General features: G+C 33.2%; 1 protein-coding gene across 1 annotated transcript in view; it reads right to left on the reverse strand.

The window, feature by feature from the left end:
* Nucleotides 1–15,739, reverse strand: part of Ets98B (DNA-binding protein Ets98B) — a 57,874-nt gene extending 42,135 nt beyond the window's left edge. The window contains 1 exon segment of the mRNA XM_029299177.2: nucleotides 15,371–15,739. Within this exon segment, the coding sequence (XP_029155010.1) occupies nucleotides 15,371–15,406 (36 nt within the window). The 5' untranslated portion in view covers nucleotides 15,407–15,739.
* Nucleotides 15,740–16,440: the final 701 nt, after the last annotated feature.

Genomic DNA, 16,440 nt, shown 5'->3' on the forward strand with positions numbered 1-16,440 from the left:
TATGCAATTTTTATTTTACATAATTATATATATAACAATCGTTTTAATGTATTTAATTTTTTTGAAATAATAATATTAAAGGGATGATTAATTATATTTTGTTGTATATGCAATCATGCAATTTGTATGCAGATTTGCATACACAAATTTGCATGTACGTTTTATTGTATTTTTTTAATAATTTGAAATTTTTAATAATTTAAATTTGAAAGGGTGATTAGTTGATTAGTTATATTTTGTTGCATAGTTGCATGTACAAACTGCATAATTGCATATACAACAAAATATAACTCATCACGCCCTCAATACTATTAAAAAAAATAATAAAATAAAATAATACGATTGTTATTCGCGTTGCCTCAAGGGTCCCCCGTTAAACTCGAGTGGTTCGCGTATTTCTTTCTGCTACGCTATGCGTTTCAAGTGAATGGAGCTCGTCAAAGTCAGACGGCCGCATCGCGCGGGAGATACCGTTGCACGTGAATGCGCGCCGCGCTGGTTCACGCATAACTTCGTACGACGAAGTTTCATTCTTCGCGGCGTCGATGAGTCTGGCATGCATAGGTGCATTAGCGTGCATAGGTACGCCTTGCGCAATGCACGCGTGCGCGTAATATTAGAAATCGTAATTTTCCTTCGCTCCTTCCATCCACCCTCGTATCCCTGTATTATTGCTGCGCATTGTTGTAAGCGTTCGCGCTATGCAAAGAGCGCGTATTGATTTCCATTAAAGAGAAAAAAAAAAAAAAAAACAACTGTTTTATCCTGTTTTATCGACAAAATGTGAGGTTAGAGAAACTTATAAATCTATTTATTGGCTATACGGATGTTTTTTTATCTGAAATTAGACCAGGCCGAATTTGGCATTGGATAAAGGAATATAAGTGAATGTTTAGATATCAATTTGGAAGCTTAATAAACAAGAATAACTCATCCTACATTTTCATGTGTGCACTCTTAAGAGGGTCCTAAACGCCCTTGAGAAATCTGTTGTTTTTCTCCTGTTTTATCGACAAAATGTGAGGTTGGATAAACTATATAAATCTATTTATTGGCTATATGGATTGTTTTTACCTGAAATTAAACCAGGCCAAATTTGGCATTGGATAAAGGAATATAAGTGAATGTTTAGATATCAATTTGGAAGCCTAGTAAACGAGAATAACTCATCCTACATTTTCATGTGTGCACGAAATGCTCGAAGATTAGAAAATGAAATTTATCTAATCTCACATTTTATCGATAAAACAGGAAAAAAATAACAGATTTCCCAAGGACGTTTAAAATCCCCTTAAAAATTAAATTAAACGCTAGAATTTATTTGCACATTTAATTGAATGAAAACAAAATTTTTCTCCTGCGGACACTCTTGTTTCTCAATGCTTAAATTTTTTATACATCGCTGATTTTTATTTGTTTATTTTTTTTACAAATAACTCCAATGATTTATCGATCGTCTATTTAGCGTCTATTGAATTAGCCGTGTCCGTCATAACTTTCGTCGATCTTGTTTACGCGTTTTGTTTCATTCGCACCGCAAATCGCGCAAAGGGGCACGGCGTGTATATATGTACCCCGTATTTTCTGATATCGATGTGTGTACGACGCTCATAAAGAGGCAGACCGGGACGGTAAAGAGCAGCGAGAGGAGAAATGGAAAACGGTCACGAGCGTATACGGCGTCGAGTATCGTAAATCACTATCGACCTATTCTATTTAAATGAAACTCGTGTTCTCCCTCTCGGCGATGCCGTCTCGCGCTCTTGTTGCTTCTGCAAACCCCGTCGTATCTTAAGAGATCTTCTTCTGCTACGCGAAATCGCATTGTTAATGAGAAATACCGAAAACTCTTTCATACTTTTTCCCACATTCTATTCTGCTCTGCACAGATATTTTGTAAAATTAATATAAAGAATGTATAATAATATTTTGCAACTTCTATTTATACATTTATCATTTATCTTCGTGTTTTTAAAATTAGTTATTTTAAATATTATATTATACTCTGTATTTTATATTATATTTAATTTTATTCGATGTATATATATTTTTAATGACGTAGCAAAATAATATAACATGTGTCATGTTATAATTAATTTCTTATATAACTTTTTACAACTAGATTTTTTACGCAATTAAAAATATAAGCATCAACTTAAATATAAAATACAAAATAAAATATGAACCGTCTACGGTGAGTGCACTGAAAAAAAAATTGTTAACTTGACTAAACCTTTCAACTAAATATTATCTTATTCACACACCTTGAACATATAAAAATATTTAAATTAAATATAACATTAAATCTAACAAAACGTATATATATATTTTTTTTACTTAAATACTAATATACGTTCAATTAACAAAATAGTAATTTAATTAAAAAGTCTAGTCGAGGTACAAAATTTTTTTCTGTGTATAATAAATATATTTAAATAAAATCTATAATAAAGATTCTATTTTTTCAAAATAGTCTCTCTTCGTCAAAAACGTCAAATAAAATTCGATCCTGAAGTATCGCCGATCAATCGCTCGTGCCTATATATCCAGTAGGGGCAGACAGAGGAAGACAGGAGAGAAAGAGAGAAGGAGAGGCATCGAAAACTCGTTCATTAAACGCGCGTAGTAGTAAGGCTGCTCCGTATGTAGGCAACTCGCGGCGGACAGAAGAAGAAGAAGAAGCGGAGAAGCGGCCTAACGGTAAAAGTCACGTACCGAAGAAACTCGGTTGTGCCGCAGCGGTTGTGCCCGCGAGAGGATCACGTAGCTACGCGTAAATACCACGGCGTACGCACAGCGTAACCGAGGCGAATCGGCAGAAAGCGCGATTACGCCTCTGTGCAAGCCTCTCTCGTCGAAGGGAACCGCGAATTAACAAAAGTTCTTTCCTACGCGCATGCGAGAGCCGCCGAACGGGATCGCAGATTAAACGCGAGTATATAAAGGAGAGTAATTGCGACATCCTCCGATTTGGAAAAATCAAGAGTTTCGATTATCGCTATGTAATTTCATTTCTACAGAATTTATAAAATAATGTCCCATACAGCACAAAATATTTTTTAAATCTTTTGAAAATATTTTGTGCTGATTTTTCAAATCTTTTAAACAAATTTTTCTTAAAAGATAAAATGATTCTCGAAAATATTTTTTTTTAATGTTTCTATGTCCGCTTTTTCATGTTGAAAAAATATTTTTGAATATAGATTTGAACTAATATTTTAAAAATATGTACCAAATATTTAAGAAAATATTATCTGAGTGATAAAGAAAAACATTTTTAAAAATACTTTTAAAAGTTTTTAAAAATATTCTAAAAAATGTTATTACAAAAAATTTTTAAATCATTTTAAAATATTCCTAAAACCATGTTAAAATGTTTTTATGCAATATTATATAGAAATATTTAGAAATATTTTTTGAAAACATTCATAATATTTTGTGCTGTATGGGATATTTTTATTTCTTCATAAATAAAATATATATATATATATATATATATATATATATATATATATATGTATATATATATATCCACTTTTGTTGATGAACTTTTGCTTATGAAATTATCGAGAAATTTATAGTTACGACTTTCTAAGCTACAGCGAATGTGTGAACGTATAAAAGGAATTATAACAGTGATTGGCAAATTATCGCATTTTCATAAGTATACGTTGGAGAGAGAAAATATATCCATCATTCATCCATCCATTATGGCGCATTTACGCAAAAAGGAATCGGAATGAAAGAGAAACAAATTATTATCATGGGCGTGACTTTCAAGGAAGCTTATAGGTAAGAATATATACATATAAGTAGTGGAAGATATGTATATATTCCTACTTTTCTCGGCGCAGTAAAATAATAATTGATAAAAGCTGCAAAATGACTACGAGTGAAGTCGAAGAAATGTCAAGTGTCTCTTTATATCGATGAAAAATCAATAATTAAGGATTGTTTAGTTGCTATTTTATTTCTTCTGATAGAGACGAGACATACCAAGAAACAGCAATCGACTTAAGACCTGTTTCTCGCATATGTTGTAAAATTTGTAGTCGTGACAGTGTTTAAAATTGACGAGGAAAAAATAAGCACACATCAAAACGATGATGAGGGATTATGAGAGATTATTCGCTAAACCTCGCACAGCAACTCTTTTCAGACTATAATAAATTTAGTCGTATTAATAACAGTCAACTACTAGCAAAATTGGCTTGCTTAAGAAACGGTGGGAATGACTCTTTCTTTTATAACAACCCGAAGAATCCTTATAATGGTCCCCGACACTTTACACAGATGCGTGCGAGACGCAATTGCATGCATATAATTGCATAAATAGCGATAAACGCATGTCGTCAAAAAAAAAAACGGCTATTATTTCCTCTTTTAAAACGGCATCGCGTACTTTCAATCATCTTCCATTCGCAATAATCGTTCTTGAATATCAAACGCGCCACAGAATCTATGAAAAATGATGGAAAATATGAAGAAATTTAATAGTGTAAAAACTATAAATAAAAGAAACTTCAGTCAAGATGGACACACGATCATTTTCGAGGTCATGAAAAATTGAGTTCAACGACGAAAGTGCTAGTCTAAAAGAACTGTCAAAAAGGAATGCTTTCGTTTAGCATAAAGAGATGAATAATTTTGCATCTTTGTCGCGCGTGTTGGGGCTAAATTTTTTTTATTACAATAATTTACACCATTAAATTTTTTACCACCACTATTGCTACATCCTGTATTATATATTTATAATATGAGTACTTCTTCGTTAATCCGTGTCTCTCTTTCGGCGACGGTGACATGTCAGAGGAGAACGTGTAAAACCTCCAATATGATACAAAATAGCCACGTATCTTTCATTTGACCGTGTCCTTGGACGTTCCCGTTTATCGTAAGCTAATAATACGGCGTTGATAATTTATGAGATTGTAATTTATGCGCCGTGTGCGGTGCGAGAGTATTTTCATATTTTATGCGCGAGCCTTATCGAAGTCTCATTTAACGTAAAGACCCTCTAATCGGAGTCTGGACATAGTTAAGTTAGATTGTTTGACATTTTTCTTCAAAATCCTGAGAAAGAGAGAGAAGGAGAGAAATATGTGCTACTTTTCTCTCTCTTAATTTCTCACAACCTCTTATTTATACTGCGCGTATGAGTGTAAAGTAATAAATAATGGTTGGATGTGCGGCAGAATTTTGTATAATAATTCCTCGTCAAAGAGATATATTATGAAAATATAAATTTCCATGTATTTTCTTCAATATTTAATAATTATATAATATTTGATAGCAATAGAAATTTCATAAAAATGGCGCGAATTGAAGAAAAATGGCGGACCAATCAGAGGTTGCTATCTTCTATCCAGACTCTCATTAGAAGCTCTCTAATTTAACATTACTGTTGTAGATGAGTTCGAACCCTTAGATTCCCTGAATAAAAGTGAAATAAAAGTCCGAACAAGTACGGGATGAGATTTTAGCATGACAGCTCGCAGAAACGCGCGATCGCCTGGAGGCGAGAGATTAAGGTTAGGTATATTATACTCGAATGGGAAAAAGACGCGCGCTAATAAAGTGCGCATTTCGGAGGACAGCTCTCGGCGGAGCCGATAAGACAAAGGATATCGAAGCCGTAATGGTTGTCGTAAATTTCACGGAGTTAACACGCGCGAAGAATGGACCACGGAAAGGATTCTTAGAACCGCATTGTGCGATCTTACGTAATCGGAATTCATTGATCGTAAATTATGAGGAAGTTAATCGCCAACACATCGACAAGCAACTGATTTTTTTTTTTTTACAACGAGATTCTCGAATGAAATTTGCAAATAAGGTACGGAGAGAATTTTCTCTCATAGAATTTATACTGAAAATTATGATAATCGTGAGACAACATGGTATTTCGAAGAAAAGTTTTCTGATTAATATCTATCACAATAAAAAATATTAATATATACTGCATAATAATATACAAAATATATATAGCAAAAAATCACCAACGTATCGACTAGTTTTTTTTCGTTTCTTTCTTTACAATGAGACTCTTGAACGAAATTTGCAAATAAGATATGGAGAGAATTTATACTGAAAATCATAATAGTCATGGGACAACATATAGTATTCTCTGATTATAATATCTCTCTATCATAATAAAAAAATATCAATATCTACCGTAATAAAATATAAAATATATAGTAAAATTTCAATAATTTAAAAATATTAAAAACCAAAAAAATAATAAACATGCATATAAATAATATTTTACATAAATATAGACATGCAACGGGGTAATTTCTTGTCATTCCCAAACGCGATAAAATTCTAATGAATTTCGCGGTAAAATATAACGAAAAATTGTCGCTGTGTAGATTTCCTCGAGTACAATGATTCGATCGAAATTTCAATTAATTTGCAGGACAGTGTAAACGTGCGAAATTCTTGCTTCTTTTCCTCTTCCTTTTTTTCTTGGATTTCGCGCAACTGTAACGCGCGAGTTCGCTTTCCTCGATGGGAACCGCGGAGAGGAAAGGAGACTATATATCGAGGGGGACGATCGACCTTTCGCGAAAGCCGCCTTTCGAAAATCCACCTCGGTTGCTCTCGCCTTGCCCTGCCCTGCCTTGTCTCTCGCCTCGCTTCGAGAAGCTCGCTTCGACCTCGCTCGGTTTTATACCTCGCGCGCAGAACCCGCGGGAGAAAGAGCCGATTTGCGTCAGTAAACGGCCACCCACGTGCGCAGAACGCCGCCGAACGCTGATTAATGTCCTCGATTTCGTGCCCCCGGATCGATCCTTTAGATCGTAGATCGCGAGCGCCGACACGCAAACTCGACGTCGCTCTTGCGAGGGCCGATCTATCGATCTCTCTCTCTCTCTCTCTCTCTCTCTCTCTCTCTCTCTCTCTCTCTCTCTCTCTCTCTCTCTCTTCTCTCTCTCTCGTTCGACATGGCTGAGGATTGCGCAATATCTCTCGCCTGTATATCTCGGTTGCGTTAGCGAGACGACCTTTCATGTCCCTTAAGTACGAGGAGAATGGAGTCTATGTCGCCGTTAACCAAGTTAACGTCGCCGTCTGATTCGGAAACGCACCGCGAGATTTCATATATCCCAGGGCGACGAGAAAATGAGTAGCTTTTGGCAGGCCTGGTATTAACGCGTCATATTATACTTCGAATAATAATCAGATGTCGTACATTGTTTCCTTACACTGACAAAAAATTATTTAACTTAACAAAATCTGCGGTCGAATACATGCAAATAAATATCAAGAATTAAATATTTTATTTTTGACACACACACACACACATATAAATTACTATTTTGTTAATTGAACATATATTAGTATTTAAGTCAAATACGCGTTTTGTTAGATTTAATATGTCAGATTTGATTTAAATATTTTTATATTATCATATTAAAAATATTTTATTTATGTTAAAAAATTATGTATTACAAAAATAAACTTAATTTAAAATTGTACTTAAAAAAATGTTAAATACAATTAAACAAAATATTTAGTTCTTATTACATTGATATTTATTTGCACGTATTCGATCGCAGATTTTGTTAAGTCAAATAATTGTTTTTTCAGTGTGTAGAGTATAAAGTTTAATAGGGTGTATACTCAATTTTTATAAATAAATTCCATGATTTTCCAGATACTTTTATTCAAATGTCCAAGTAAAATTAAAGTAAATCCTTTAATTATATATATGTATATATAAATTACTATTTTGTTAATTGAACATATATTAGTATTTACGTCAAATATGCGTTTTATGAGATTTAATATGTCAGATTTGATTTAAATTTTTTTATATGTAAAATTAACAAAATAATATTTAGTTGAAAAGTTTAGTCAAGTTAACAATTTGTTTTAATGCACTCTTGTTGCGTTAACAAAAATTCTGTTCAAAAATATACGAAACAGAGAATTACTGGTTGAATTTACCAGAATTCCTTTTAATGCAACAAATATCTTGTTTGCACAAACAACTGATTTGTTGTTGAATTTTTGTTAATGCAACAACATTTTTTTTCCAGTTCATGTATATGCAAAGTAATCTGAACTACTCTCGTAAAAATATACCATGAATCAGCCAGTCGAGTCTAGATTATCTCACAAATCTTTGTTTTCGACCGGTTGGCAATTAGCAACCTTCATAAAAAAACTGCATGAATCATTAGTACTCTTAATTAATTAGTACGGTAAATTTGCCTCCTCTTTCTTAGCCAATCTCTTCTGTTTTACATATGCGTTACCGCCTGTTTCTCGCTGACTTCAAACTAGCCACGAGAGCCTCTGAATCATTCTTAAATTCCGAAATGTAGCTTCGCAATGTTGTCGAATATTGTACAATATTTTTAAAAACCTTTCATAGATGAATACCGCCTCTACAGGTATATTTCTTGCTATTTATATGTGCTTTCTGCATGTTTTGCATTTATATTACTAACCGTCTCCTCTTACTTTCGATAAACTTCATTGGCAATTCTTCGAAAAAAAAAAACAACAAAAAAAGACAAATCGACTGATAATATTTAACAGCAAAAAATTAAAATCTTTGACTTGAAACTTCGTAAATATAATTTCAGGTTATTGAGGGAAATAAACATGCAAATAACAATTTGAGCAGCCGCAGGAATGTAGATAATGAAATTACATCTCGGAATTTCAATGATTTTTCATTGAAAATAATGCAGATTCTCAGGCGCGGCGCGCAAAGTCAGGGCCGCACAAGAGAAAACAAGAGGAGAAAGGTGAAAGGGCAGCAAGAGAGGGCGAGATGCGATGTCGCAGTTCCGAGAAAACCAACCAAGGTCGTCTCGAATGAATCGATTTAATTCACCTCGTGAAAATGTTCCTCTCATCGACCATACATACGTTCTATCTCCTTTATCTCTGCGAGCTGATGTGTACAATAAAGCTATAGCTAGCACATAATAAATATCGAAAACCGATGTGAAAAAATTTGTGAGCGAAAAAGCTGTTTCTTACGTAATTTATTATATCCTATTGATAAATCGAAGAATATGTAGGTATGCATTTTATCTATAAATTTTCTCAAGCGTATACAATGTGTGATATACAAGGGATGAAGCAGAGAGAGCCTTTGATATATAATAAGAATTATATACAGAGAGAATTTTCTCTGGGAATTTAGCCTGAATTTTATAAAAGTTTCTCTGATTAATATTTTTCACAATGAAAATATTTATATCTATCACAATAAGATATTTATATAAAAAATTTGTTAACTGGACTAAACCTTTCAACTAAATATTTTAAATAAATTTTTATTTAAGTAAAATATTATTTTGTTAATTTTACATATAAAATATTTAAATCATAATTAATATTTATCGCAATTAAAATATTTATATCTATCACAATAAGATATTTATATTAAAAAAATTGTTAACTAGACTAAACCTTAAATATTAATCAGAGAAACTCTTATAAAATTTATATTCTAATGTGTTTAATTAATTTTACTATACACGTAGTAAAATTTTGACTATTTTTTATTGTGGTAAATATTAATCAGAGAGACTCATAAGATTCTTTCGATGCCATATTGTCCTAGATTATCATGATTTTCCGGATAAATTCTACGAGGAAATTCTCTCCGTGTATTTCTCGAGAATTTCGTCAGTTTCATTCGACTTCAAACATGATTTCTTTGTCTTCGATCAAACTCGCATATTCGATTCTGGAAAAATCCGCGGGTAAAAAAGCTTTCGTATATACGCGATGATGGAATCGAGCGATTACACCGCGGTCGCATTATTTAAAATCGGAGCAGATCTCGTCGCGAGATAAAATTTACAGTCTCGAGAAAAAAAAACCAGAAAGCATAAAAATCGCGCGGTGGAAACGAGTCTGGTGCAATTACTATCCGAGGCTGGCTATCCTCGGACCAGGAACGAACGAACGACCAACCACGCCCTCGCTAATGCGAGACAGGATTTCGAATCGGCTCGGCAAGGACGCCTGGCTATATACAATGCTCCCGCCGGCACAAAGACCGGCTGCTGACAATTTTTTAATTACGCCCTGTTTACGCGGGACTCGATACAGCGACATGCCCGGGCTCTCCATCGCCGACAATAAGTTTCGCACGATATGGAGACGCGCGCTTTTCCACGGCATCGCCGATGGAAAAAAAACGACGAGCCGTACACTGAAAAATAATTTATTTAATTCGAATAAGTATTTACAATACTGTCAAATGAATCATTTATTTGAATCTAATAATATTGATTTGATATGAAAAATATTTATTTGATATAAGAAAATCCTGTTCAAAACAAGTAAATATTTGTTTCTTTCAAATAAATGATTCACATTTGACAGTATTGAACTAAATATGTATTAATTTAGTCATTTTTTTCAGTGTGCACTGAAAAAAATTTGTTAATTTGACTAAATCTTTCAAATATATAAAAATAATATTGTTAATTGAACATATAAAAATATTTAAATTAAATGTAACATTAAATCTAGCAAAATGTATATTTGATTTAAATACTAATATATGTGCAATTAACAAAATAGTTATTTTGTTGAAAAGTTTAGTCAAATTAACAAATTTTTTTAGTGTATACAAAGACTGCACTGAATAAAAATTTATTAAATTTGAATAAATATTTATTTCAATACTGCTAAATAAATCATTTATTTGAAACTAATAATATTCATTTAATATGAAAAATATTTATTTGATATATAAGAAAATCCTTTTCAAAACAAATATATATTTATTTATTTTAAATAAATGATTCATTAGGCAGTATTGAAATAAATATCTATTAATTTAGTCATCTTTTTTCAGTGTGTAAACAAGAGGGAGAGACAATCGGAATGAGAAAAGTTTGAATTTTCTTGCTTCCTTTCACTAGGCAAAGTAGATTTATAAATTTAACGTATAAGACGGGCAACAAGAGCCAAATCGCGGATGACAATGCGTTATCCTAACGAAACTAAATAATTTTTCGTTAGAATTAAATACCGGTGCACAAGGCACCAAATTTTTACTTGGACACGGCCAAGATTTTAAATATGAAATAATCTCATATTTTGAGATTTAATTTCAATACCCCTTTTAACCCCCCTACGGAAAATAAATAAATGAATGCAAGAGAAAAATATAGATCCGAAAATCGCTGAATCGGGAATCGAACCCGAGACCTTTCGCTTGCCGGGCGACTGCTCTTCCAGCTGAGCTATTCAGATTTTTTCGATTCTATACTTTTCTCTGTTATATATATTAATGTTGGTAAACAAACGCATTTTTTAAGCCAGCGTGTATCAAATATAAGAGTTTTAACAAGGCTCTGTAATATAAATATAAATTTAACGTATAAGACGGGCAACAAGAGCCAAATCGCGGATGACAATGCGTTATCCTAACGAAACTAAATAATTTTTCGTTAGAATTAAATACCGGTGCACAAGGCACCAAATTTTTACTTGGACACGGCCAAGATTTTAAATATGAAATAATCTCATATTTTGAGATTTAATTTCAATACCCCTTTTAACCCCCCTACGGAAAATAAATAAATGAATGATTTTTCTCTTGCATTCATTTATTTATTTTCCGTAGGGGGGTTAAAAGGGGTATTGAAATTAAATCTCAAAATATGAGATTATTTCATATTTAAAATCTTGGCCGTGTCCAAGTAAAAATTTGGTGCCTTGTGCACCGGTATTTAATTCTAACGAAAAATTATTTAGTTTCGTTAGGATAACGCATTGTCATCCGCGATTTGGCTCTTGTTGCCCGTCTTATACGTTAAATTTATATTTATATTACAGAGCCTTGTTAAAACTCTTATAAAAGTAGATTTAGATTCGATAGATTTAAATCGACTGCGTGAGAGCAGAGCAAGAGAAGAACGAGATATTTAATAAAAAGGACCGAGTGTGATAAGACGGGAAAATAAAAAGGAAAAAATACGAGATACCACGAAAAAATATTACGCTATCGGCATTGCACAAAAGTAATGTTTGATTACATCGTCGAGATAAGATCGAGATTGAAATCACAATAATATTGATTGTAAGGAACTATCTTTCACATTTCCATCTAATATAAATGTTAATGCAATCGGTATTTATTTTTAACTTTTTTATTATCAGGGAGAGAAATTCGTGCGTAAATATTTGTATCTTTTACGAAAGACGCGCGATATAATGGACGTTTATCAACGAAATATAATCTATTATACAGAAAGCAAAGTCCAATAGAAAGTCACATAAAAGCGTTGTTTCGTTGGGTTCATATATTAATTAATTAACTCTTATTTCTCGCGGAGGATAAACTCGGATTCGGATGTACCTTTTTGCGCGGAAATCTCGGAAAATTTATCTGCCTTTGAATATCACTTGTTTTTTCACTATATGAAATGATAGATCGATTACTCTAAATTTTTAATTACTTTTTAATTACAAAGTAATGATAAAAAATAATTAATAAATTTAAAACAAATATCATTTATATATAATGAGTGATATATTAATAGTTGCCACACATCAAATATGCATATTTTATGCAAATTTAACGCTTACAACATTTAAATCGATTCTAATTATATATCTTCATTGAATTAAGTTTTACGAGATTCTTTGCTAATTTACGCATTTTGATATAATTACCAATTTAGTTATTATCAACAATTTTCGTTAAATAACATTTAAGAAATTAATTTTAGTTATTACTAAAAAAACATTTACTAGACGATATATTATTCTGAATTTAATTGAATAACATCAGCCTATGTTTCTAAAAATGTAACTCCAGACAGGATTGCATAAAATTGAATGTGCTATCTTTTACGAAAAAAAACCTGAATATATCTAAACTGGAAGAAATAAATTTTTGGAAAATTGTAAAAAATATTGATGTATTTAATTGTAGCTCGGATTTCCTCAGATTTGAAGCCTCGCGATTTATTCCAATTGATCGGGTCACCTAAATAAGCTCGCCTGGCCGTTGGAAATTTTGCAAAATAGGTGAACGACAGATTTTCGCGCACAATAATACGGATGTCGTCGTCCGAAGGCGACGCGTTTTGCGGAAGACGCGACAAACCTGCTCGGTAAAAGTTGCGCCGCCAAGAAAACCGCGGACCGACAACGGGTTTTCGCTTCTGTTTTTATCGCGAAATTTTCCATCACGTACCAGCCGAGTGAATTTCTCGGTTCTCTTCGTGCCCAACTATCGACACTGCCTATAGTGGTGGTAGATTCGAAAGTTAGCCTTCCGTACGACCGACTCGTGTCTTTCCTCGACAGGGCCGTAAGTACTTTTGACATAATCGGACCTTATCAGAGTGTATAAATCTTAAAAATAATTTCCCTGAGGATTCCAGGTATTTTTGTTCAAATTCCGGATAAAATTTAAGTATTTTGACAGGGTGTCCAGTAAAATTTGGAAATGACATTTAAGGATATTTCAATTTATGTAACACATTTTATATAAGAACGATTTTCCAGTAATATAATCAATATGTATACAAGAAATAAAGTATTTTATAAAGAATAATTTAACAAGGAATATTTTATAAGGAATAATTTAATAAAGAATATTTTATAAGGAAGAAAGTATTTTATTTTTTTAATCAAGTCGATATAAATTGCACGTTAATAAAAATAAACCTATCCATTATAATATTCGATAAAATATTCTTTTATATTTGAATATTTGAAATCTAGAAATAATTTTTTTGTAACACATTTTTAGATTCTGTAAGTAAATAGTACATTATATTATTTACGAAGTAAGATAACTGAAATATTTTTTACTTGAATTATCTCAGCCGATTCTTTTAGCTAAATATTTTTAGATAGTTCCAACCTTATGAAATCTATATATTTGTTATGATAAAACTTGACTCGATTCATAAACTTTGACGAAAAAATTTTGTTTTACTAATAAAATGACTCGATTTACAGTATTTTTATAAGTAAAACGACTCATTTTATCAGTAAAATTGTTTTATTCTTAAGGTAGTCTAAAGAAACTGAATGTTCAAGAATAAAAAAATCAAGGATTTACGAAAAATTTAAGCACATTTCCAGGATTTTTAAAGAACAACCAAAATTCCATAACATTTCAAGGACTTCAAGGATTTTAGGAACGACTGGACACTCTGTTTAAATAATATTTAGAACATAATATAATGTAATATAGTATTATATTATAATAAAATATTTTTTAATATATACTTCATATAAAACTAATAAATTTTATATTCTTTGAAACTATATTTTAAAATCAAAGGGGCAATTTTTTTTAAAATTCCCTGAGTCCAAATCAAATACCATAATAATTCAACACTGTAAAAAAATTGTTAACTTTTGACTAAACCTTTCAACTAAATATTATTTTATTAATTGAACATATAAAAATATTTATATTAAATGTAACATATTAAATTTAACAAAACGTATATTTGACTCTTAAATGCTAATGTTCAATTAACAAAATAGTGATTTAGTTAAAAGGTTTAGTCAAGTTAACATATTTTTTTACACTGCAGGATTTTTTAGGGTAGAACAAAATTCCCTGAGAATTCCAGGTTTTCCACGTTTTTCCAGGGAGTATACACCCTGCTTGTCGCGATTCTTTTCACCGTGACATATTTGTTTATAACGAGGCACGAGTATCTTAATATTTGTAAATATATTTTGCGAGAAATTGTAATCTGTGAGATATAGATGCGCAATAATCTGCATATATTTGCAGCGAAGCGAATCGCAAATCGCGAATCGCTTCTATTTGTTAAAATTTTCAAGTTTTATTTTATTCCTCAGACATTAAAGACAACTTGCAACATTAAAGTCGATACGAGCTTTATGGTGCAATAATATTGAGTCACGTAATTTTTAGTAATAAATGTGCAAAACGAAATGAAATGTAGGATTATTGCTTCTGAAAGCTATGGTATAAACTTGTGCAAACAAATCATAAATCGGAACAAAAAAACTTTAAAATGCCTAATAAATAAACGATGAGTTAAAGTATCAATATTTGTAATTAATTTTGTTCTGAAAGTGTGAATCTCTTGGAATAATATTAAAGATTCATGTTTCACAGAGTGCTATAACCGATTTTATGCAAAAAATTCACAGTTTGCAATCGTATACACATAAGATCTATTTAAATTGCAATATAAATCAAGCAAGATCTTCTGATTGCAGAGTGATTTAAAGCGTCGACGCAAACATGTTTACTTTTCAACAGATTTTCAGAACGGCACAAGCGTTCAAAATAAAACGCTGTATGATAGACGAATTCACACGAAACGCATGTATAACATAATAAGAAAGATAATGTAATCAGAGAATGATCAAAACTCACCGTCTCCACCATGTCGAATCCTCCTCCGTAGACCATATCTCGCTCGCTCGCGGCTCCACACTTTTGACAGCTGCCGTCCTCGCGCGCGAGAATCGATCTCCCGGCGCTCTCAATCGAGAGGAGAGATCAACTTTGCTTCGTCTCTCCGCGCGGTTGGGTCGATGACAACGTCGACGACGACGACGACGAAAAATCCTCCTCGGCCCGCAGTGCTGCGTCTTGTTTTTCCCTCGCGATTAGATTTTTATCCAGCCGCTCCGTCGCACAAGAGCTACCTCTCGTCTCGTCTCTTCGTCGCGTGCGCGGACGTAGCCTCTCGCGAATTCTCGCGTGTCTCGCGTGCTCCTCACAACCCTCGCATGTCGCGTACAATCGACCGACTGACCGTCGACGCGCCGAGCGCGTGGCGGGAGTCGGGCGCGTTCGAATCCGAGCCGAGCGCGGCCGAGCGCGGCCGAGCGCGCGCGACCCACTAACTCGCGCATGCGCGCCTCTCACGGCGCGCCGCGTCGCGCATCTTGAATCTCCGCGACGCGGCGGACACGTGGTCCGCTAAATTCGCGCTTAACGTTATCCTTACAGCGGATCAGCATCACGTGACAGTGAAATTTTCGCAACGAGAAATATAAGATCTCTTCTCTTCGGTTTCATAATCGCGCCTGATGGAATCGCGATAAGTTCAATGTTTTTCTTTTTTTTTTTTTTACGATGTTTATCGAAGATTTATATGAAAACATTTGATGATAAACGTTTTTATGATAGATAAGAACACTCGCAAGTCGATGGAACGCGCGTTTCGCGATAGTTATAAGCGACAAGCGCACTAAGAAGAGTGACCTACTAAAGACCGGCGCGCATGCGCACGACGTCTTCCCTCTTTTTTTTATTTAACTGAACTTGAACTATCAACGAGCGATCGGTTGATTTTACCCATTACGTACCGTCTTAAAGGAGAACGTGGCGAAAAGTTATGTGTTTTGTTATTCGTACGGATGGCGACGTGGCATTTAAAGTACGAAGGGGAAAAAGTATGCTGATGATGCGCGCTGAATAGGAATGTTTTCATACGA

The sequence above is a fragment of the Nylanderia fulva genome, unplaced genomic scaffold (genome assembly GCF_048542155.1).
Source record: "Nylanderia fulva isolate GAGA-0341 unplaced genomic scaffold, ASM4854215v1 Scaffold43, whole genome shotgun sequence".
In the NCBI taxonomy this organism is placed as follows: Eukaryota; Metazoa; Arthropoda; class Insecta; order Hymenoptera; family Formicidae; genus Nylanderia; species Nylanderia fulva.